The sequence below is a fragment of the Polyergus mexicanus genome, unplaced genomic scaffold, assembly GCF_030449975.1.
Source record: "Polyergus mexicanus isolate NDT 795.1 unplaced genomic scaffold, iyPolMexi1.0 SCAF_19, whole genome shotgun sequence".
Taxonomy (NCBI): Eukaryota; Metazoa; Arthropoda; class Insecta; order Hymenoptera; family Formicidae; genus Polyergus; species Polyergus mexicanus.
In genome coordinates, this window is record NW_027223339.1 from 4,417,526 (window position 1) to 4,440,944 (window position 23,419).

A 23,419-nucleotide genomic window follows, 5' to 3' on the forward strand; every position below is an offset into this window, starting at 1 on the left:
ATGCAAGTAAAATTAATTTAAACTCTGGAAAAAAGTTTTAGAATTAATCGATTTATTTGTCATCCTTTATGATAATTTGAAAATATTATTCTATGCATTTGTAAATAGCATTTATCTTCAATAATAGTTCTCAAATATTTTTCACCATTATTGGCACATAAGAATTTTCTAAATTCTGAAAATTATATATAAAGAAGATTTTTGCCAATTATTTTTAGGTTGATTTCAATGTTTTCTCAGATTTTCGTAAATATTATTTGACAATTTTAGAATTATGCGCAAAAATATTCTTTCTACCTTCCAAACCGTTTGAAATTTTTAAAAGAGAAGAAGTTCTTGATAGTCCTCGAGAAATAGGAGACTTCTCATCACTATTATCGACATTTTTGGTATTGAGAGATTTATTTTTAAAGTTTACGGCCGAATATGACTCCCATCGATCTTCAGGAGCTACTGAAGGATTTCGTCTCCAATCTAAAGACTGTTGGAGATCTGCCCGAGCTTTCATATATTTTCCGGATAATAATAAGGGTTTATTGTCTCCATCTGGTACCGATTTTTTATCATTTACAAGAGACTCGGTAGATGTTTCATAAAAGGATTCAGATCTTTCCGTAAGCTTCTCGAGAATTTCGCCACCTCGTATCATTTTGTTAGAAAAGTTACCTGTGATGAAGCTGTTTCGGGGAGGTTTTAGCTGTTTCAACTTATCGATGCTTTGAACTTCGTTTCTAATCTTCAAAGCGTCCTTTTTTGTTGTATCCGATTGCTGTATGCAACTAAAATCATAATCAAATATACTCCGTGGACTTCGCATGTTTTTCAAGCTCGCTTCGATTAGATCAGCCAGGTCAAAATTGCTATCTTCGACTATGAAAGGGTTGTCCGACAACGCTTCATCGGCGTTAAATATTTCAGACTTAGTCGCGGTTATTTTCTTCTTAGGCTTGGTCTTCGTCTTTGATCGAGTTCTGTTATGAGGATTTTGCGTTAAATTTGAAGATGATTTGGCATTTCCCACAGTATTCTTAGAAAAGAACATTTTAGAAGTATTGGATTTTAATTTGCTTTCCTGTGATAATGCTATCGATTTTCTATTGCTGGTATTATCGATTTTATTAAAACACTTTTCCGATTTATTCTGTTGTTCGTCAGATAATTCGTCACATTTGGAAAGATTTTTAATTTCCCGTTTTGTAATTGTTTTCGATGCGACGAAATTTTCCTTTTTAACATGTTTCTCATTTACGTTAAACGCAGGATTAGTATTTCCCACATTCTTTTTTCGTGAAATAGATTTCTCGTTCTTTATATTCGTCTGAAATCGAGTATCGGACATCGTTTTGGGAATTGGAATTGTTACGAGATTTATGCTAGAAGACTGTGCGCGTTTCTTCGGTATGATATTTGTGATTGAAGTTGTTTTCGAGATAGATTTAGATGCATCGTTGGTGTTTGTGTATGTACGTGTGGGTCGCAGTAATAATTTATTAGTTTTTACTACATCATTTGTAAGTTTCATCGGAATTCGAAGATTCTGAAAAAAAAAGATATATATTTATTATATATCTTTATCAAACCGAAATCAAATTTTTATTTATTATTAATGTCTCTCTTTCATCGCTTCGTACTTTTTGATCTTTCATGGACATCTGCATTTGTCTATCTTTGTACAGTTGCTTCCAACCATAGACCTTAGTCTTCTCTCTTTCCTCCAGGCTAAGTTTGACTTTTATGTCTCTTTTGTAGAGTATCTGCCAGATTGAATCGGTGTTGAATACCTGAAGAAATACAATCTATTAGACAAATGAATATATATATATACATAGTATAATATGATTATTATACAAGAATATAATACATAAATATAATATAAAATTTTTTTTTCTTTCTTTTAAATCTTATTTTTTATTTTAATAAATTTTAAAAAAATCACTATATAAAAACAATATAATAATTAAATGTATTATAATAATTAATAAGAATGCACAATTCAGTTTTATTAATGGCATTAATGGCAATCTTCATGTTTGTTAAGATAGCAGAAAACTTCTGCTATCTTATAATCTAAAGAAAATAGAAGCAGAACGAAAATAAAATATCACTCTAATTCTGTTAATATTTCTTTTACCTCGCGGGCGACGTGCGATAATGAGGATAATTTGATAATATCCGTGAATTTTAAATATCTTGAAATTCTTCCGATTAAATTTTTGGGTAAAGTCAAAAGAGTATTTCTATTTCCTTCGGCAATATTTTTCACGTATTTTAACAAATGTTTACCTGTAGTGTTAGAAGTGCTTAGTAAAATTATCACAATAAAAAGATCACTTTAAATAAAATCTAACTTTCACAGCACAGTCTTATTCTTATAAAATAATATCGCGAAGTTTTATAATCTGCTGGTGGATACGATAAGCATCATTTAAAGTCAAATGCCTCACCAAATCCGTAACGTATTTCGTCCTGCAAGGATTTCTCTTGATTGAATTCGATAAGCTTGGCACGACGTACGATCGGTGCTTTATGTGGTCCGTGAGAGATTTTCCACAAGTACAGAATCACCTAAAAATATGAGATGTTACAGACATAAAAGAAAAACGGATGACGTTAATTTCATCAGTACTTCGTCTTGAAAAATCTTTAGACCGTAATAATCTCTGCTTGGCGGAGGTGCAACTGAATACTTCACCAAGTATTCGATCTTGTTGCTCATGCTCGACGTAGCCACATTGAAATAGTTCGATCTGAATATCACGGTCGATTGATTCTTCGATGCAGAATTGACATGTATATCGAATCGAAATATACAAGATGACGCGTTATACAGCTATCAATTTCTGTATTTAATAAACTTATTATAAAAAATACTAGAAATAAAACTTAATTTAATTGAGAACACACAGCAAGAATATAAAATTATTATTAATATATATTTTACTATAATTAATCTTATCAAAGAAAATTTTATTTAAATCACACACACGAAATTTATAATTATAATATATTGAAATATATATATATGTACAGGGTGTCCCATTTTAATCTCCTCAGGCAAATATCTCAAAAACCAAGCCCGGAAGAGAAAAATGTTTCAGACAAAAGTTGTTTGGTTTCGAGGGGGCCATAAGATGGTACCATTGGTTTGACCTTGGAAAATCATTTGAAGGTCATGTGAAGGTCAACTTTAAAATCTTAAATGGAAACCCCCATGTTTTATTTAGTATTCTTGTAGCTGACATCGAGAGCTTTCCAAAACACTATAATAAAGTATTTTTTTATTAAGTACTTTTTGAGTTATTTTATATTTTAATCTGACATATTTTGATATAAAAAATAAAATATTTCGTAAAATATTCAGTTTTCAATAATCTTACCGTAATACTTTTATGTACAGAATAATGAGACAAATTAATTAGTGCCAAAAAAAAAACAAATAATTGTTTAAATAAATACATTGTAAATAATTTTCTTAAAAACAATTTTTTTTTATACTAAATGATTTGTCTCATTATTCTGTACATAGAAGTATTACGGTAAGATTATCAAAAACTAAATATTTTACGAGATATTTAATTTTTTATATCAAAATATGTCAGATTAAAATATAAAATAAAAGTACTTAATAAAAAAATACTTTATTATAGTGTTTTGGAAAGCTCTCGATGTCAGCTACAAGAATACTAAATAAAAAATGGGGGTTTCCATTTAAGATTTTAAAGTTGACCTTCACATGACCTTCAAATGATTTTCCAAGGTCAAATCATTATCACTATCTTATGGCCTCCTTGAAACCAAACAACTTTTGTCTGAAACATTTTTCTCTTCCGGGTTTGGTTTTTGAGATATTTGCCTGAGGAGATTAAAATGGGACACCCTGTATATATCTATTTTTTTGTTTAATATAAAGTCGTAATATGAACAAATTTGAAATGACAGGGAAAGTAAAACTAGTCGGGATTTCTTCCTTCTCGCAAAAAACAACTCGCGGTTAGATTTTTGGCTTCGTATATTTTATTACAATATTTTCCATATGAAGAGATGAAGAGATAAATATATAGAAATGTCGAAGTAAAAATGGAAAGTCGTGTGGCATTACGTATAATAGCTGTAACGTAGCAATAACAATATACAAGGTAGGCTATATAGTAATATCACAATGCATGATTCACAATTTCATAAAAGTCTAGAGAATAGAATACAAATCTAAATAGAGGATGCGCTTCTCTCGATTGCCGTAGAGACGAGAACGGAGTGTTACGTATACATTACGCGTTTATCGATCAATTATAAAATTTTCTATAGTATCTTTTTTTATACTTTATACTTTCGCAGGTGTATCTACTCGAGATCCACCGTTTCGTAACGATTGTCGCCATTATTATCGTGCAAAGAAAGTGTTTGATAATCGTCAACGATGCTTGTTCTATATTAATGAAGGAACTTTCAATCATAATCTGTGTTTAACATTAAATGTAACATATTTGAGATTTAAGACATGGTTGGTTTGAATTAGAGAGTCATATTTAATGTTAAATCTGTACCGTACAAATATACGTCGAAATCTTTAAAATATTATTATAATTAAATTAGCGAATATATATAGTAGAAAGATTTACGAATAATCTTTATATTTTTTAAAGAGATTTAAAAATATTCCATTTATTGTATATTTAAAAGGAGTATAGATTTTTAATACTTGTTTTCTATTCAAAGTAACGCAATAATTCACGTGTTAGGTAATATTTTAAAAATATTTAAAAACAATATTAAATAAAATTTTAAGAAAATAATACATACAGATTGATTTTTATTCGTTTAAAAAAAGTAAACTAACGGTGAAATAGGATATTTATCATTGTGGAAAAATTTAGTAGTTACATATCATGTAAACTGTTATCAAATATATTTGTAAAAAATATTTCAAAGCACTACAAATAAAAAAAAAAAAAAAATTAAATAAATTACTCATTGAAATTTAATATGCCTGGAAGAACAAAAAAAATGAAGGAACTACCACAAATCTGAGAAAGATAATTGTCATTAAAATATTTTCTTTCTTAACTAGGCCCTTTTAAAAGTAATAATGATTAGTTGCGACAATAGTAACGACAATCGTGCTATTTATGTTTCTCACGAAATGATTGCGCGATTGATATGACGTTTCTACCCCCTCGGGCGATCGCTGTGTCTCGACGGTACGAAAAGCCGCATGAAAATAAATTATTATGTACTAGCATAATCAAAGAATCTTACGGACGACGGAATAAATCTAAACGGTATAAAAAGATTTCGGAATCTTGGGCCCCGCGGAACACGCGTAATACCATCCGTCGTTGTGTAAAATCTGCACGGCGCGATCGTCAGCGCGATCCGAAAAGTTTTTTCGATTCGCGATTCGCGATCGTGCAATGACATCGGAGAGCCGAAAAGGATCTCACGCATTCTCGTCTGAGAATATATTTGCGCTTTCCCGAGTAAACTTTTACTTCGGATATCAAACCCCTCTCCACAATCGCGCTTTCGCGCGTGATTGTACCGGCAGACTCGTGGAACTCGTTCGTAGAGCGATTGCACCAATGAATTTAACTTTGTGCATTACGTCGCGAAAAATCGCTCGATAGCATCACAGAATTCTAATCTTTATTCTTGTATTTTGGAGACACTTTTTTTCCCACGATGCACAAATTATTATAGATATTTGCGTATAGTTCTTTTTATTTTTTTTTTATTTTTTTTTATCCTGAGTAACGTTAATAGTAAAGTTTGAATTCCGATTATATAGATAAAATAAAGATGTACATTTATTACATATGCAAAGAGTTACTTTTTGCCGATAGTATTATTTTTCATCTAGTGCATTCGCTCGCCGATGAATTTTCGTGCACGAGATTTCGATGCATCCACGTGAAACGGAAGCGAGCCCCATAACATACGTATAGTGTATCGAATGTTATCGGAAAAAAAAAAAAAAAAAAAAAAAAAATTTAACGAGATCTAATTACAATGCAATAATGTTGAAACACCTTATACATAATAAATATAGCATAAAATATTGTAACATATGTATATTGTAGGAATTAAAAAATCAAAATTTCTTCCAAGAAAACTGATCAATATTAAATTAAAACAATTGATCGTCATTACATGACTAATCGTATAATAATCATCGAATTAATGTATGTATATTATATTAAAAACTTGTTAAACTATTATATTAAACTTCAATATTCGATTCACTATTATATATATTATATATTCAAACCTTATTTATGCGTTATAACGCATTTAAATATTTAAAGCGAGGCGGCATACTTCCGACTTTATCACGTGTATGCATTCGAATGTGTATACATAAATATGTGTGTATACATATATATATATATATATATGTAAGTATATAATATGTAGTCATATATGATATTATCTGGAAGAACAGATTTGCGTATTGCGATAGCGCGAAGAAAATTGGTACGCCTTATTGAGGAAACGCTACGTCTTGTTCTTACAGATATGTTTTTAGTCATCATTTTGATGAAAATTTTTACCAGATGATGGGATAACGCAGCTCTTTCATATCACAATTAATTCTGGAACGTCAGTAGGAAATTATTACGTAACAATTCGTTGCATAAAAAAATTTAACAAAAAATAATATATTGCATAATAATAAATGTTGTTCATATCCCAGTTAGCGTTCCAGATAATAATAATAATAATAATTATTATTATTGTGTACTTCACTATTTGTAAGCGAGCGTATTTTTCCTTCGTCGTCCCATCGATAAGGCGCCCTATAAAAGATTTAACGATCACGAAGTGCAAGACGCTCGAACTTAACTTATAAGGAAACATTTGGAGAGTCCGCGATTTTAATGACTCGTATGTTTTGAAACAGTTTATAAAATAAGTAATAGATATTTTTAGTATTTTCAAAAGTTGAAATAATTTCTCAGAGCAGATCCGATAAATTCATCTATTCTTGAGAGAATATCGTGGAAATTGTAAGATATATTAAAATATGTTTCAAGCAAAAGTTTGAAATATTGTATATATATATATATATATACACTTCCAAATGTTTCCTCGTTAAATCTAAGAAGAGTGACAAGGAGCCGCTCAAAACTCCCCGCTAAACGGAATCGAAGGACAGGTGCATTTGCTGATCGATTGACCCAATTTTCTAACGGGGTATTCCAAGTGTTTACACGTTCTACGGATATTTTGTACGTCGAGTAGAATCGAAGGATCAATGAAAGCGTCGCGGGAACGACAGCGGATGAGAGATCGATGTAGAAAAGATTTAACTGACTAAATTAAGAGTTTAGAGCGTAAATGTGACAGAAATGTCTTCCTGTGACATGGACTTAGAAAAATATCATGCCTTGCACAAGAATGCGCAATAAGATCAAAAATATGAGCTTAGTAAATGCAATTTTCAAGATTCGCAGTCTGTTGGAAAAGTTGGAGATATCTCAATCATTTCTATCAAATGATATGAAAGCTTGTACGGCGAATAATTGAAGAATTGTTTAATGGAATCTTACAGAATTTTTTAAAAACAATTCGTCCGATTAAAAGGATTGCTATCTTTTGCTACTGGAAGTTTTTTCGCAAAATGCGAGATACGAGATTCGCCGTTCTATCTCCAGGCCACAGAATGACATCGGTTGCTTCCAAGGTATCGAGATGCTTCTTCGTTGCTTTCTACGATTGCTGAACGACCGACATCGCTGTCTCCGTGATCGTCCTTCCATCCCTACAAATGCTCGACGATGTTGTCGTATGCTCGGATTGTGCGGCCGCGACAGTTGGTTGCCTTTGCTCCATGTGATCGAGGGTTTTCTCGATGGCTCGCAATCGCTTTTCCAGACTAGTGGTGCCCAGGATGCCTACTTGCAGCTGCGGTCCCAGCGGCAAAATTGCAAACAACCACCATGTCCACGACGGACCGTCCGGTAGACGTGACCAGTCCTCCTCTGTGTCCGGCATGCGTCCGAACACCCGTTGAATCTCGGACTTCTGAGAGGTAGGCACTGTTTCCCACCATCTTTGGCCCTTTGCTCGTACCTGTAATAACATTATGGTGATAATATTATGGAGATAACGGCAAATTGTCGAAAATATAATTGTGTTTTCTTCTCATTATGACGTAAAAATGTTTTTCTTTTCGAGCAAATTAATTACGGATAAAAAAAGATCTTGGCAAATGTTGATCGAAAAATTTACACAAAGATCAAGAAATAAAATAATTAAAGATTCTTAAATTATTGGAAAATAATTGTGACATCGATAATATTAAAAATTTATTATATTATATACATATATAAGCAGACTTCCTTACCTTATCGTGAAGTTCCAGTAGATTTAATAATTGATCTTGCTGTACGATGGTATCCCTGAGAAATTCCACCTGTGCCGTATCGTAACCATCCTTTTCTCCACCGGAAAGTACCCTAAATCTTCTACCACCGATCGTGCTGAGAATACTGCAGCCGTCCTTGAGCAATACCCTATCTCGAATATCTAGGATAGTACCATATTCCGCGTATCTGAAATAGCACAGCATTATTAATTAATTTATGCTATAGCCATATCTTTTAGATATATAAATATATATAATAAGCTTTATATAAATTATATATTATATAATATATGTAATTAAAAAAAAATGTTTATTATAGAAATTCTTACTGAAAGAGATTGTAAATTTTTTGAAGCTTTACATATATATCATATTTTATTTATATATCAAACAATTAGGATTTATCGTATATTACTGATAAATGCTATGTTTCATATTCAAATAACAGCTCACTAATAATTACCCAGACAGCACAAAACATCCTCAGGATAATCCTGAATATGTCCAGGACGGTTCAGGACATTTGTAGGATGTTTTAAGATATTATTATAAATATATTTATAAAAATTTAATATGCATACATAATTATTTTTAGTTGTGTCGGCTATTTAATATAATTTAGAAATCTTAAGTATTATAATAAGTATTAATGTCCTATAAATGTCCACTGGATAATCCCTGGATGTCTGTAGGATATATCTGCCCTGTCTATTATATTGGATGTCTTTTGGATTTCCAGAGGACATATATATGTGCAATTAATTGTTAACATTAATTTCGTTTAATATTAATAATTGAATTTGATGCGCACATTTTCATATATCGAAAATTATTATTTATTTAATATTTCATGAGAAATGTTACTGTTCGCAACATTCCAAAAATTTTACAAACAATAGTATTCAACCGCTAGTTCGTTGGTTTACCGCTATGCGACACGCGAACTCGTATTTGAGATTTGGTCATGAGAATTATATAAAGCTTGCAAAGAGCAACTGACAGGAAATTACGAATGTAATTATTTTCTATCAGTTCAATTTTTGATGCAATCCCAACATAGGGAATTCAGATATTGGATTGTTTAGAAAATATTACACTACTCAAACCCGAGAGCCAAACCTAAAATATTCATGTACAGCACGAAAGCCTCAAATATTAAAGAACGGTGAACTATTTTTAATATTAGATTTTTAATATTGGCAGTAAATAACAAAACATAATTTTAATTTATATTTAAATTTTAAAATTTGCTCCTTGAAACATACGAAAAATATCCCTAACATATCCTATAAAAATCCTTAGGATGTTCCACAGGATCTCCCTGGATTCTCCAGAGGTTAATATACGGCTATCGTTTACTCTTCCTCAGGACATCCAGAGGAGATCTGAGGATCACAATGGGATATCCTGAGGATATCCTACATGTATGTCCTGGATGCCTTTTGGACGTCCTAAGGACATCCTTGTGCTGTCTGGGTAATTGACATTGCGAACATTGATCGAAAGAAATATGAGCGAAGTAAAAAAATATTGTATAAAAATAAAAATATTTGAAAATCGTACTATTAATGTAAATTCTAATTGCACAAATCTAGTTTAAATTTATCGCAAAAGAAAATCGAGAGACGCACCTTTTCGTGCCCGTTGCCTCTTTGTTGAGACACGCAGCGATTCCGAACTGGCGCACTCCGCTTTCAACGCATCTTCTCACCATCAGCCTGTACCTAGGCTCGTAAACGAAAAGGGGACAGGCGACGCAGGGGAAGGCGGTCGTGCAGATGAAGACGGCGATCTGCTCGTTACCCAAAAGACCCAGTCCCTGGACCAGTTCGAGCCGATGACTCACTGCTCTGGAGGTATATTCCGCGGGCGCCACAGTTTTAAGAGCTTTCTCTACAAAATCCGTCACGATTTTCTGGCTACTGGCTAGATACTGAAAAGAAAAAAAATGATAATTGATCAATGATCTTGCCGTATGCGTTATCGTGTTGATTATATGAATTTCGAGCAAAGATAGAACAAATTAATAAACAATTAATAATTAATAAATTATTTTTGAGATTTTCGTGTTTAAATTAAATTGTAATATGTTAGTTAAAAATATTTTTCGAATGAGAAATGAACATAAAAACCCGCAGTTAGGTGACGCGTGTGTCGTCCTCTATATACTAATCTAGATTTATACAGATTTTATACATATCTCAGCGTTAAGATATTTTTAGTTGTCGTTAAAAAATATTTTTCACAAATTTCACGTGTTGAAAATTAATAAACCAGCAATGCGGTTTATGTAATGCCAGTCACAACCCCCCCCCCCTCCCCCTCAATAGCAAAGAGAGCGTCGCACGAAAAATCTTTCTAGACAATTACTGTTATTGCGGAGATAGAACGAGGAAAGAAGCAGCGGCGTGCCGCAGGATCATCGTTGATCCGCGCATCACGTTGTCCTCATCGTCATTAAATATAATACTCGTACAAGCGATCGGTAATGACGTTACGAACGCGGAAGCTCACGACTATCGCCTCGACGACCGCAAACAATAATCATTTGAAATCTGCGGCATCGTCGTTAACCGCTAGGAAGCATTTATGTCTCATTTGCGGATAGGTGTTGTTGCAGCATCTCGCGTCGATGTATTTCTCTGCCGAGCTCTTTGGGATCAACGACTCGTGTGACTAATAAGCAAGTTTTAAAATATAAGAAAAGATTTGAGAAAATTGGGAAAAAAGATGTGAAGTGTGAGTCAGTTGTTTGAATCGTAAATTACGATTGTAATAACAGATCGCGATAATTTGAAATCAAGGCAACCGGTATTATTTTGTACTTTGAATACAAATAATCCAAGAATCTAGATAATCTGCGAGAAATATCTAAGAATGTACATATCTCTTTTATAAGCATTGAATTATATAACAGGATTCTCTCTAGAGATATTTGATATCTTCCTATTTGATAGATTCTATATTCTTTATAAGCAAATCAGACTATATAATAATTATAGTTCTAATATATCAGATTATTGAAAACAATAATTCTTTTGAGACAATAAAGTATTAATTGAAATTTATTAAGAATTCTCTCTTACGTCAGCCAAAGATGTGACGCATAAAGGGCAAGCCGAAGAATAATCTAGGCAACGGTCCAGGCACATCCAGCAATAAGTGTGACCACACGGTGTCGTGACAGGTTTCCAGAGTAGACGGCAACATAAGATACAGTCCAATTCTCCAGCGATGCTACCGGAAAGAGGCGGCAAGAGAATTTCAGCGGGTCTCGGCTCGACTCCTGCAAACAAAATATCATCTCAAGATATTTTTAGGATTATAAAAAAGATATTAGAATATAAATATAAATGAGGTGACCGATGAAAACTTACGTTTCAGTTTTTCTACATCCTGATATACACGGTTCAGACTTGCTTGCAACTTTGTATTGATCAGTGGCATAATGGAGGAACGAAGTCTTCTATTTATCGTCTGTAAGAAGAAAAGAAGAAATAAGATGAAAAGTAATATATTGATTGAAGTAAAAAGTCATTGCGTATTTTTGCAACAGATGGCATTAGTTCAGTTTTAGCAGTACTAAAGTCATTCATATATCGTTTAACAGCTGACGGTTTAAGCTTCATTCTAAAAAAAAATTGAGCGATTTGGTTGAGTTTTGGAGATTTTACAACAAGTTGAAGATGGAAGACCAAACTGTGCATTTTCGCCATATTTTACTGTTTTACTTTCGTAAAGAGAACGCGCGTCAAGCTTGTGAAAAATTGCGTAAAGTTTACGGTGACGATGCTCTACAAGAACGTCAGTGCCAAAACTGGTTCAAGAAATTCCGCGCTGGTGATTTTGATCTCAAAAATGCTCCTCGGTCAGGAAGACCCACCGAGGTTGATGACGACAAAATAAAGGTCAAGTCAAACCCACGTTACACGATACGAGAGATTGCAGAAACATTGAAGATCAGTCAAAAATGTGTTCACGTCCACCTAAAGAAGCTGGGATACGTAAGCAAGCTCGATATTTGGATTCCTCATGAACTCAAAGAAGTTCATTTGACGGCGCGTATAAACATCTGCGATATGCTCATGAAACGTGAAGAAAACGATCCTTTTTTGAAACGAATGATAACTGGTGACGAGAAGTGGATTGTTTACAACAATGTGGAACGCAAACGGTCTTGGTCCCGACGTGATGATTCGCCTCAAACGACTTCAAAAGCAGAACTTCATCAGAGGAAGGTTATGCTCTCAGTGTAGTGGGATTGGAAGGGTGTGGTGTTTTTTGAGCTCCTACCAAGGAACCGAACAATCAATTCGGATGTGTACTGTCGGCAATTGGACAGTTTGAACGAATCTGTCGTCCAGAAACGTCCGGAGCTCGTCAATCGTAAAGGAGTTGTGTTCCATCACGACAACGCGAGACCACACACATCTTTGGCGACCCGTCAAAAATTATTGGAGCTTGGATGGGATGTGTTGCCCCACTCAACATACTCGCCTGACCTTGCGCCGTCAGACTTCCACTTGTTTCGCTCTCTTCAAAACTCCTTGCGTGGAATAACGTTAAATTCAGATGAGGCGGTAAATCAGCACCTTGTTCAGTTCTTCGCCAATAAAGACATGTCCTTCTACGAACGGGGAATTATGAAGCTCACCGAAAGATGGCAAAAGATCATCGAACAAAACGGAAAATATATCATTGATTGATCTTTGTTCTTTATATAAATAAATGACTTTGAAAAACATACAAAAAATACGCAATGACTCTTTACTCAACCCAATAATAAGCCTCGAACGATTGTGTGAAAAAATTGGATTGGAGATATATTTGAGATCAGGGATAAATGAAGGAATAAAAAAATCGGATGACAATTTATATTATAAAATTGAAGCGATTTATTTTTAAATGGTTAGAGCACATCTTTTAATTATTTATCTCAAATTGTAGAATAAGATCTAAATCAAGCGCAAACAATAATTGACAAACATAATTGTGTAATTTTCGAAAAACCCACCTGAGCGAATTCCTCTTCACCACTGCTATTGTCCTCGCAATCAGACCTATTCAGGGTAGTGCGTTGCCTGCGTTTGGGATTCATTAACTGATGACGGTTTCTCGTGCGTGACGCACTCTTCGTTAGATTGTACGGCGTGCGTGACGACAGAACATTCTGTCGACGTATTCCAGGCGATAGCGCTCTGTGCAGAACCTATGACACACGTATCACAAACTTGGTAACATATTGCACCAATCAAATAAATTACAGAATGTGAAATGAACGACAAGTAACACAGATTATTTATTTCCCAAAGTGAACTTTTCAAAGCTTTGGTAATATGAGATAATGCCATTAAATCTTAGAAATATGCCTATATGTCTTTATTTAATTTATTTATTTTCTAGAAAGAAAGAGAAAAAAGGTGAGAAGATATGGAAATCTGATATAAAGAACGTAAATGCCAATTATCATTATTTGACTCTCTAGTTAAATTAAAACTTATATCTTATAATATAATTTTATAATTTAATTCTTTTTCTTTTAGACCTCATACAATATTTATGTGAAATAAAATAAATATGTGTCGATAAATCGGCTAATGCCAATATTAAAATAATTTTAGAGATTAAAATGCACGTCACAGAAATGCGTATTTAAATTAGCTTTACGGATCGCTACTATGGGACACGAATTCTTTCAACACGAAGAATTGATATTGCGAATTAAAAGACCATGGCAAACGAGGATTTTGGTCGAAACTTTTGCTAGCAACGATTTAAATCCATTGTTCCTTTAGTAGCATGCATATGTTTCTTGATGTGTCTCATACAGGGTGTCCCATTTTAAAGGACCCACTCAAATATCTCAGAAACACTGCGTTAAATCGAAAAATGTTTCAAACAAAAGTTGTGTGGCTTCAAGGGGGCCATAAGATGGTGACAATGATTTGACCTTGGAAAATCATTTGAAGGTTATGTAAAGGTCAACTTTAAAATCTTAAATAGAAATCCCCATTTTTTATTTAGTATTCTTGTAGCTGACATCGAGAGCTTTCCAAAACACTAAAATAAAATATTTTTTCATTAAGTACTTTTCGAGTTATTTTATATTTTAATCTGACATATTTTGATATAAAAAATAAAATATTTCGTAAAATATTCAGTTTTCGATCATTTTACCGTAATACTTCTATGTACAGAATAATAAGACAAATTAATTAGTGGCGAAAAAAAACAAATAATTGTTTAAAAAAATACATTGTAAATAATTTTCTTAAAAACAATTTTTTTTTTATACTAATTGATTTGTCTCATTATTCTGTACATAGAAGTATAACGGTAAGATTATCGAAAACTAAATATTTTACGAGATATTTAATTTTTTATATCAAAATATGTCAGATTAAAATATAAAATAACTCGAAAAGTACTTAATGAAAAAATACTTTATTATAGTGTTTTGGAAAGCTCTCGATGTCAGCTACAATAATACTAAATAAAAAATGAGGGTTTCCGTTTAAGATTTTAAAGTTGACCTTCACATAACCTTCAAATGATTTTCCAAGGTCAAATCATTGTCACCATCTTATGGCCCCCTTGAAGCCACACAACTTTCGTTTGAAACATTTTTCGATTTAACGCAGTGTTTCTGAGATATTTGAGTGGGTCCTTTAAAATGGGACACCCTGTATATGCAATAATTCGAAAATTCTGAGATTAATGAGGACTCAGTCTTTAAATCGGCGTAATTAATGCATGAAATATCGCGGTTAGGCAATCCGACGTTTTCGGATGATGAAAGTAAAAGTACGCCTTCCGTAATATAGATCCGACCGATGGATTCAGCGGCACGGGAAAGAATGATTCCTCGATCTTACATAAGCGGCAATGCAGCTTGCATCAATGATTCCGCCATCGGGCGCTCGCTTATATAATCGTCGTATACTCGAGAAAGAAAAGAATTCAACACGCTCCGTTTTTTTTTCGTTTTTTTTTTAGTCATTTAACATCGTAATTTCACACGACTTGTCAGCGTTCGATTATTTAACGTTCATCGATTGTTACCATACGGCATACGCAATCGCGGTTTGCAGATATTCGCATAAATCTTGCATTGTTGCGAAATTTAATATCGATCGAATAATTTCAATATTAAATATCCATCGTAATGTAACATTTGACGCTCTTGTGAGCTCGGATACAAGTCTCGCAATAAATTTAAAGTATTTTGTATCTGTATATCGCAGTTTAATATATTTCTTTTTATATGTTCATATGTCAGACAAAGTATATAAATTAAAAGATTTTACTTCAAACGGAAGTTCAAGGAAAGGGGTAAAAATGAAAAATAATGAAAAATCTGAAATCATGAAACGTGAGAAAAATTATGCAGCGAGAAATTGAAGATGCAACGTGATGCGCGCGTCACAGATGTTTACGCGAGGGATCGATGAATTATCTTTGCGAATGGAACTTTTTCAAGAGGATAAATGAGAGGAATGCGCGACGGTTAAAAAAATTCGACGTAGATTGAGTTTTGCATTATGCACGAAAGGGGATGGGAAACGCAATGGCGCGGGGTCGTGAAAGTCGTGCGTCACACGGTAGAAGATCGATATATCGACGCCGCTGTCGCTACCGCGTGGAACAACACGTGGAAAACGAGCGCCATTCGCTCTGGCGAGAATAACGTAACGCGGCTCGCTCGTGCGAATGTGGTTATCGTTGCCCCTCTGGCATGGACGGGTCACTCACCTGCGACGACTATCGTATACCGAGTCATTAAGCCGGCACGCGGCCGCCAGCAGTCGTGCCGGAAACGTTTCCTTCGTGTCGTTGATGCTCTCCGAGAGGAGACGCATTCCCGGACGCATCGCTAATCTCGGCGCATTCCACGACAGTCGCGCGACACCAAGAAAATGCGGATTTTTTTACTTACGATCTGGCGATGATTCATCCAATTCTCACAATCATATGCCCTCTCATTTTATAAATTTGTATAAGCGATCGTTGGACGCGAGTTCGAATTGCGAGTCGGATTCGGATGATCGATAATGTCTGGTTACCGGGAGAACTTGAAATATGCGAGGCTTTTCAGCTATTGCGAAAAGCAAATTTAAATTTTTAAATCCATAAATTTTTACAGTTGTTCAAACTTATTGTGGAACGATGCAATTCGCGCAATTTACACAAATACCTTGAGATTTATCCGATTTTATTGTACATTTGATTGATGTTTTGTAATTGTCACACTATTGATTTTCTTAATTTTTATAATGAAAGAACAATAGCGAAACATACCTTGGTCAATTCATGGCGTACAGCTTGCGGATTTTTGTCAATAGCCACGCTAATGCAGAGAGCATAGATTGCTTCCTCGTGTCTTCCAAGCGCCGACAAAGCGATCCCTCTTCTATAATGTCCCTGAAAAGACACAAGATGTTGAAAAAATATAAATTTTAATTCTATTAATAATAATTTTATAATTAATTTTCCTCCGATAGTAATAAAATTATATAATAATAATTTTAATATATACATTTAATATAAAGTTGATGAAATTGTCATTCTTGTACATATTCTAAATCACAAATTGTTGAAATGTGAAAAGTTTTAAATATTCAATTTTACTGTAATTATAGAAGGAAAGAAAAAAAAGAAAAAAAAAACAGTTTGCGTCAAATTGAATTTAAAAACGAAAACTAGAATTTTGAAATATATTTTGATTTAAAATACACGCGAGAAAATTGTTCTATTATCTGACACATGCACTGATTATATATGTAGGCGTATGTTCTGTATTTTCTCACCTTGCCCCAGTCTGGCCGCAATCTAACTGCATGATCAGCATCCGTGAGAGCGGCTAAAGGCCTATTCAACAGGAGCAAGACGTGAGCTCTGTTGCTACGGTGAAGCGGGCTATTCGGTGCTGAAAGACGAAAAAAATAAGCTAAGATTATTATCAGATAGTGAACAAATTTTATATTTCAAAATTTATCCCGTAAAAAAAAAAAAAAACGAGGAATAACAATCGAAATAATTTTGCTCGATTGAATGTTTTGAAAGCTGTAAGAATCCGATGTGCAAATCCGACTCATGCTGTCGCATGTCGTTCTCGTGACGAGAGTATTATTCTTCGATGTTTATTATATCTTTATATATTGTATGCAACAAAAGAAACGCATAGCAGATGCAATTGCAAATATTATATATAATTAATAACCAGGGTTGGGAAGTAACGCGTTACTTGTAACGCCGTTATCGTTACAGTTACTTTTTTTCGGTAACTGTAACGGTAATGGCGTTACAAATTTTATTTGTAACGGAAAAAGTAACTTTGTTGCATTTTTCGGTAACGAGTAACGAATTTAACGGTTACTTTTATCGTTACTTTTTTCAAATTTTTTGATTTATTTAAGATATTATTCTTGCTATTGTGCGTGATAAAATTTTTATCTTAACCGTAAAGCCGTAAGCAAATCGACCAATTAGCATTCTTATTATGTTGTAAAAATGCTTGAATGTGATTGATCAACTTATGGCTCTTGCAGACCAGTGCGATGACGCGACGCGCGATATCCAATGAGAGCTTTATCTTTTCGGAAAAGCAGAGCTCTCATTTACTACCAGTTCTAAGTATCTTGCAACGAAAATTAGAAAATCTCAATAAATCTGACCTTATAGATTGCCATTCATTAGTTGAAGCTATTCAGCAAGGTTTAAATAAAAGGTAACTTATTAATTTGATTAATACATATGTTATTTAATTTTAAATAAGGATTTAATTGAAAAATATTATTTTATTTTAAACTATTGATTCAAAAGTATTAATTTCAATAAAACAAACAATGTCGCTTAATTTACTATATTTGATTTTAGATTTCTTACAATATTTGAAACAAAAGAATTAATAATAGCAGCATGTTTACATCCAAAATTTAAGTTAAACTGGTTAACCGGAGAAAAAAGAAAACGTGCTGAAAATTACTTGGAGGATTTATTGGGAATCCGATCGACTGAAAATTCTTCAAAAGCTGGAAAATCTGACGATCACGATGATTTTTTCATTTTTGAGCAAAAAACGGTGCAAAATGAATCTGAACAAGAAGAATTGCAACGGTTTTTAAAATCAAATAATTGTAATATAGAAATGTTAAACGACTATCCAAAACTTAAAAAACTTTTTATTAAATATAATACAGCTCTACCAAGCGGTGCATCTGTAGAAAGAATGTTTAGCATCGGTGGCTCTGTATTAACACTACAAAGAGGGCATTTAAATGATGATACTATGGAGCAACAAATTTTATTAAAAATTAATAAAGAATTTCGATAAAATTTAATCATTTATTTTGTAATAAACCTTGAATGAAATCTTGCTTACAATTTTTTAAAAGTTTTTCTTATGCAAAATAATTTATTAGTTTGTAATGTAAAAAAGTAACGGAAATTGTAACGACTCGTTACTTTTTAGTAACTGTAACGGTAACGAGTTACTTTTTAAAATTGGTAACGGTAACGAGTTACTTTTTAGAAAAAATAACGGTAACGGTAACGAGTTATTTTTATAAAGTAACTTTCCCAACCCTGTTAATAACGTATTCGATGATAAAATTGCATTTTAACAATTTTTCCTTAAATAAATTCACGTATATTCATATATTAATATAACTTTATTGATATTTAGATGAATCACAGCGCAATTAAATGAGCAATCATTAACACATACGATGCGTATCCTTCATAAAAATATTATACATTCATAAACGTGATCGCGTAATCCATAGCAGTCCGAGTTACTTTTACGATTACACAGCCCGAGCTCGTTTAATTAATTCCGTTGAAAACTTGTCTCGCGCGAAAAAACGATGATCATTTACGAACGACGGCGACGAGGCAGATTTCATGGAAACGACCGGGGACGATGCCATCGGCTGATGCAGGCGGCGGCGGCGCATCCTGGCATTGTGAGCAATGTCATTGCCTCCGTAGCTAGAGTCCCTTACTTGGTCGGAGACGAATTTCCGGCTTGCACGTCAATATCGCGAATACCAAAAGCGACGTTCTATCGAGGATTTTATTTGATATTCCAAATGTCAGTTAAAATAAATTGCACAAACAACGCATTTAAACTCGAAAAAAATAGCTGTCCGCTTCTCAGATTAGAAAATCTTTTATCTAAGATAAATCAGAATCTTAATTTAAAAAAATGTTTTTTCTATATATGTTTATAGGTCAAAAGTTCTTAAAATTTCTTAAAATTTAACATATTCAAAATCCTCAAATCAAAACTCAACCTTGAAATTATAATTAAATTGAATTAAAATTAAAATCAAAATCAAAATTAAAATTAAAATTAAATTAAAGCTTGAAACTTAAAACTTAAAACTAATTAATTCATTAACCTTATAATTAAAACTAAAACTAAAACTAAAAAACTAAAACTAAAACTAAAACTAAAACTAAAACTAAAACTAAAACTAAAACTAAAACTAAAACTAAAACTAAAACTAAAACTAAAATTAAAATCAAAATCGAAATTAAAATTAGAATTAAAATTAAAATCAAAATTAATATTAATATTAAAATCACAATTAAAATTACAATCAAACTCAAGATTAAAATTGAAATTGCGATAAAATATACAAAGAACCAATAACTTCAAATTAATAAAATCAGACACATTTAAAATTAACAACTAATACCTAAAACTCAAAACACTCAATATAGAAACAATCTAATAACCAAACTGCCCAAATACAATAAACTATTAGATGTACAAATTTGCTTCCGCTGTTTTCCTATAGATGGCTTTAGCGGTAAGTAGTGGTCGAAATAAATAGATCATAGACGTCATGCGATAAACTTGGGCATCTGTCAACATAACCCCATAGAAGCATTAGTCGATTTGTGTCTGCATCATAAAGTTATTCTCGATTGAAAATGTCAGTTTACGAGCCAAATTCTCGTCATTTGCGGGAGGTTTTAATTTCCTGCTTCAATATGAAGAAATCTGCGGCTGAGGCTCATCGAATGCTCTCAAATACTTATGGTGAAGCCGCTATTAGTGATAGAATGTGTCGTGAGTGGTTTCGACGCTTCAAGAACGGTGATTTTCACGTCGAAGATCGGTATAGCGGTGGAAGAGAGAAGGTTTTCGAAGATGCAGAATTGGAGGCATTACTTAATGAAGACTCGAGTCAAAGTCAAAAAGAATTGGCACGATCATTGGGAGTGACTCGACTAGCAATTTCAAAATGTATAACCAGTTTTTTTACAATAAAGCCTCGAATTTCGGGAAAAAAACGGCGGAAGCAAAGTTGTACACCTAATAAAATAAAATAAACTAAAACAAAATAAAGTAAAGCTAATACTAAATCTGAAATAAATCTCTGAGTTATCTAATACACATTAAATATTAAATATTCAACATTTAACATTCTTAACAGCAGTTCATTTGCTTTTGCATTCTTCATCTATCTTCGTCTGTTTTCTTTATATTACTTTTTCCTTCCTAATTTTATCTATCTTTTTCATTAATTCACAGCCTTTTCCATCTTCTTTTAAGAGCTCTTCCATTGGCGTTTGTCTTACAAATATATAAATATTCTAAGACAATAAGCTGACGCGTGTTCTATTAAGTTTCAGTTCAATAAATGGTAATTCTGAGAGTGATCACTGTATAGTCTGTAACGCGACAGCAATTCGCATAATTTCCATAGTTTATCTATGCGTGTATGGTATACATGCGTCTCCAGAATGAATAAGAAGCCGGACACGTATAATCATTCAACATCTATTAGTCATATACGTGGTGGTTTTGCAATGTTGCCCAAAGGATTCTTGGAGCCGATATACTGGATATATACAATATCAGGAGCGATTCTTTTAAGCTGACTTATGTAACCTGTCTCTGAATATTACGACGGTTCGCTTTAATTTAGAAATGCGACGCGGAAAAACCTAATCGTTACGCGAACGTTGTTAGAGCCGCTTATTTTTAAAGTAACCTAAATCGGATCTTAAGAATCCTGCGAAATTACTGTCAAAATGCATGCGCAGCTTGTTAAATAATAACGCTATTTTCATATCTAAAATGCCTTGGTTTTACCTTGGAAAAAAAAATCAAGGCACTCCAAGTTTGTATTTAACATTAAATATTATCTCTTAAAATGCCAAGTCAAATCAATAAATTTTAATATCAAATTTATTTCATAATTTCCCATAATTATCAGAATTAATTTCACGGTCTTATTTAATTAAACAATAAATGCTAAAATTGAGACTTATACTTCTGGCACAATTATTACTGTTATTTTATCGTAATAAATCTAATTTATAGATTATTCATCGAGAAATGAGTTGCGAGTTCCGATCATACCGATTACGCAAACGCTTGTGCGCGATTAAGTGCGTGCGAAGGAACGCAATTTTCCACGTGGATTTCCAAGCTGTAAGAAATACGTACAACGGGATACCGACGAACAAGTTCATTCATTAGCACGATCATTCTTCGAGTATGCCGTAAAAAACGTTGCTCTTCCTGTCTGTTCGATCGATTGCCAAGGTCCTTGCCTTGGATGATCGATCGCTTGCTGACTAATGGTGGCGGTTAAAATGCCTGGTTCCTAACGATTTTTCTTTTAAAAATGTGACTCAATCTAAATCAAGTTTAGTCCGGATCAATCGTATACCAAGTGCTTGTTTCTTTCAAAGATATAATCAGAAGAAAAGCTTTTACAGTCTTCGCAAAGAAAGAGAAATAAAGAGAAAAAGTACGAGAGAATTCATATTTAAAATATTCGGAGATAAAATTCTCTCTTATGATTTATTGAGATCTTTAAATATTGACTATGTTTAGAGAATGTCGAATTATTGATTCTTTTCGCATTCGTACACAATAATATATACGTAGATTTCCGTGTTCTTCATTTTTGCAATTAACAATTTTATCGACAATATAATTTGTTGATATGTATTTTATTTTATTTCATTTTATTTTTTATTTTCTTTTTTATTTTTTAAATCAGAAGATCTTTGAATCTTCAATGTTAAGAGATTTAAAAAGGTAGTAATTTCTTCTTTAATTTTTCTAGCGGGATTACAATGTTTAGATATACAATATAAACGTATGCTTTAATATCAATTTTTTGAAAAAAATTCTTCAAAATTTTCTTTACGAAAATATCAACAGTGTTTATAAATGTTCTATAAATAAAGTTATTCTGTTATATCGCGATAGAAAGGAATGCGGATCGTCGATATAGCGCAAAGTTAAAGATAAACCGGTTTTCAGTTTATAAATATGATAGCCGCTAAATAAATCTCTGATTCGCTTTTGAAATTTTCTTATATATTATCTATATCTCGTGAATATTATAAATCTTTATATTATATCTTGCTTATAAAGATATATGAATTTTTTTTAGTAAAGCTAAATTAGTCAACATTGTCAATGATAATTGTGCAGGATTGAGAAGTAACGCGTTACTTGTAATGCCGTTACCGTTACAGTTACTTTTTTTCGGTAACTGTAACGATAATGGCGTTACAAATTTTATTTGTAACAGAAAAAGTAACTTCGTTACATTTTTCGGTAACGAGTAACGAATTTAACAGTTACTTTTATCGTTACTTTTTTCAAATTTTTTGATTTATTTAAGATATTATTCTTGCTATTGTGCGTGATAAAATTTTTATCTTAACCGTAAAGCCGTAAGCAAATCGACCAATTAGCATTGTTATTATGTTGTAAAAATGCTTGAATGTGATTGATCAACTTATGGCTCTTGCAGACCAGTGCGATGACGCGACGCGCGATATCCAATGAGAGCTTTATCTTTTCGAAAAAGCAGAGCTCTCATTTATTACCAGTTCTAAGTACCTTGCAACGAAAATTAGAAAATCTCAATAAATCTGACCTTATAGATTGCCATTCATTAGTTGAAGCTATTCAGCAAGGTTTAAATAAAAGGTAACTTATTAATTTGATTAATACATATGTTATTTAATTTTAAATAAGGATTTAATTGAAAAATATTATTTTATTTTAAACTA

The 23,419-nt window shown here is 32.7% G+C and overlaps 2 protein-coding genes across 2 annotated transcripts in view; both read right to left on the bottom strand.

The window, feature by feature from the left end:
• Positions 1-253: 253 nt before the first annotated feature.
• Positions 254-2,716, bottom strand: LOC138941613 (myb-like protein U). Its single transcript, XM_070311440.1, has 5 exons — positions 2,627-2,716; positions 2,445-2,565; positions 2,132-2,283; positions 1,632-1,781; positions 254-1,537 (listed from the first exon to the last, which is right to left on the bottom strand). The coding sequence occupies exons 1-5, from the start codon at positions 2,714-2,716 to the stop codon at positions 254-256; spliced, it is 1,797 nt and encodes a 598-aa protein (XP_070167541.1).
• Positions 2,717-3,950: 1,234 nt separating this feature from the next.
• Positions 3,951-23,419, bottom strand: part of LOC138941519 (LON peptidase N-terminal domain and RING finger protein 3) — a 59,722-nt gene continuing 40,253 nt past the window's right edge. The window contains exons 2-9 of the mRNA XM_070311268.1: positions 17,173-17,291; positions 16,664-16,786; positions 13,380-13,574; positions 11,743-11,842; positions 11,452-11,651; positions 9,997-10,298; positions 8,345-8,552; positions 3,951-8,070 (exon numbers count right to left, since the gene is read on the bottom strand). Of these exons, the coding sequence (XP_070167369.1) occupies positions 7,708-8,070; positions 8,345-8,552; positions 9,997-10,298; positions 11,452-11,651; positions 11,743-11,842; positions 13,380-13,574; positions 16,664-16,786; positions 17,173-17,291 (1,610 nt within the window). The 3' untranslated portion in view covers positions 3,951-7,707. The remainder of the gene's footprint in view (positions 8,071-8,344; positions 8,553-9,996; positions 10,299-11,451; positions 11,652-11,742; positions 11,843-13,379; positions 13,575-16,663; positions 16,787-17,172; positions 17,292-23,419) is intronic.

Coding starts and splice junctions, on each gene's coding strand:
- LOC138941613 (XM_070311440.1), bottom strand. CDS start 2,716: ATGAGCAACAAGATCGAATACTTGGTGAAGTATTCAGTTGCACCTCCG. Junction 2,566..2,626: donor TAAAGATTTTTCAAGACGAA/GTACTGATGAAA, acceptor TCATATTTTTAG/GTGATTCTGTACTTGTGGAA. Junction 1,538..1,631: donor TGTCCATGAAAGATCAAAAA/GTACGAAGCGAT, acceptor TTTTTTTTTCAG/AATCTTCGAATTCCGATGAA.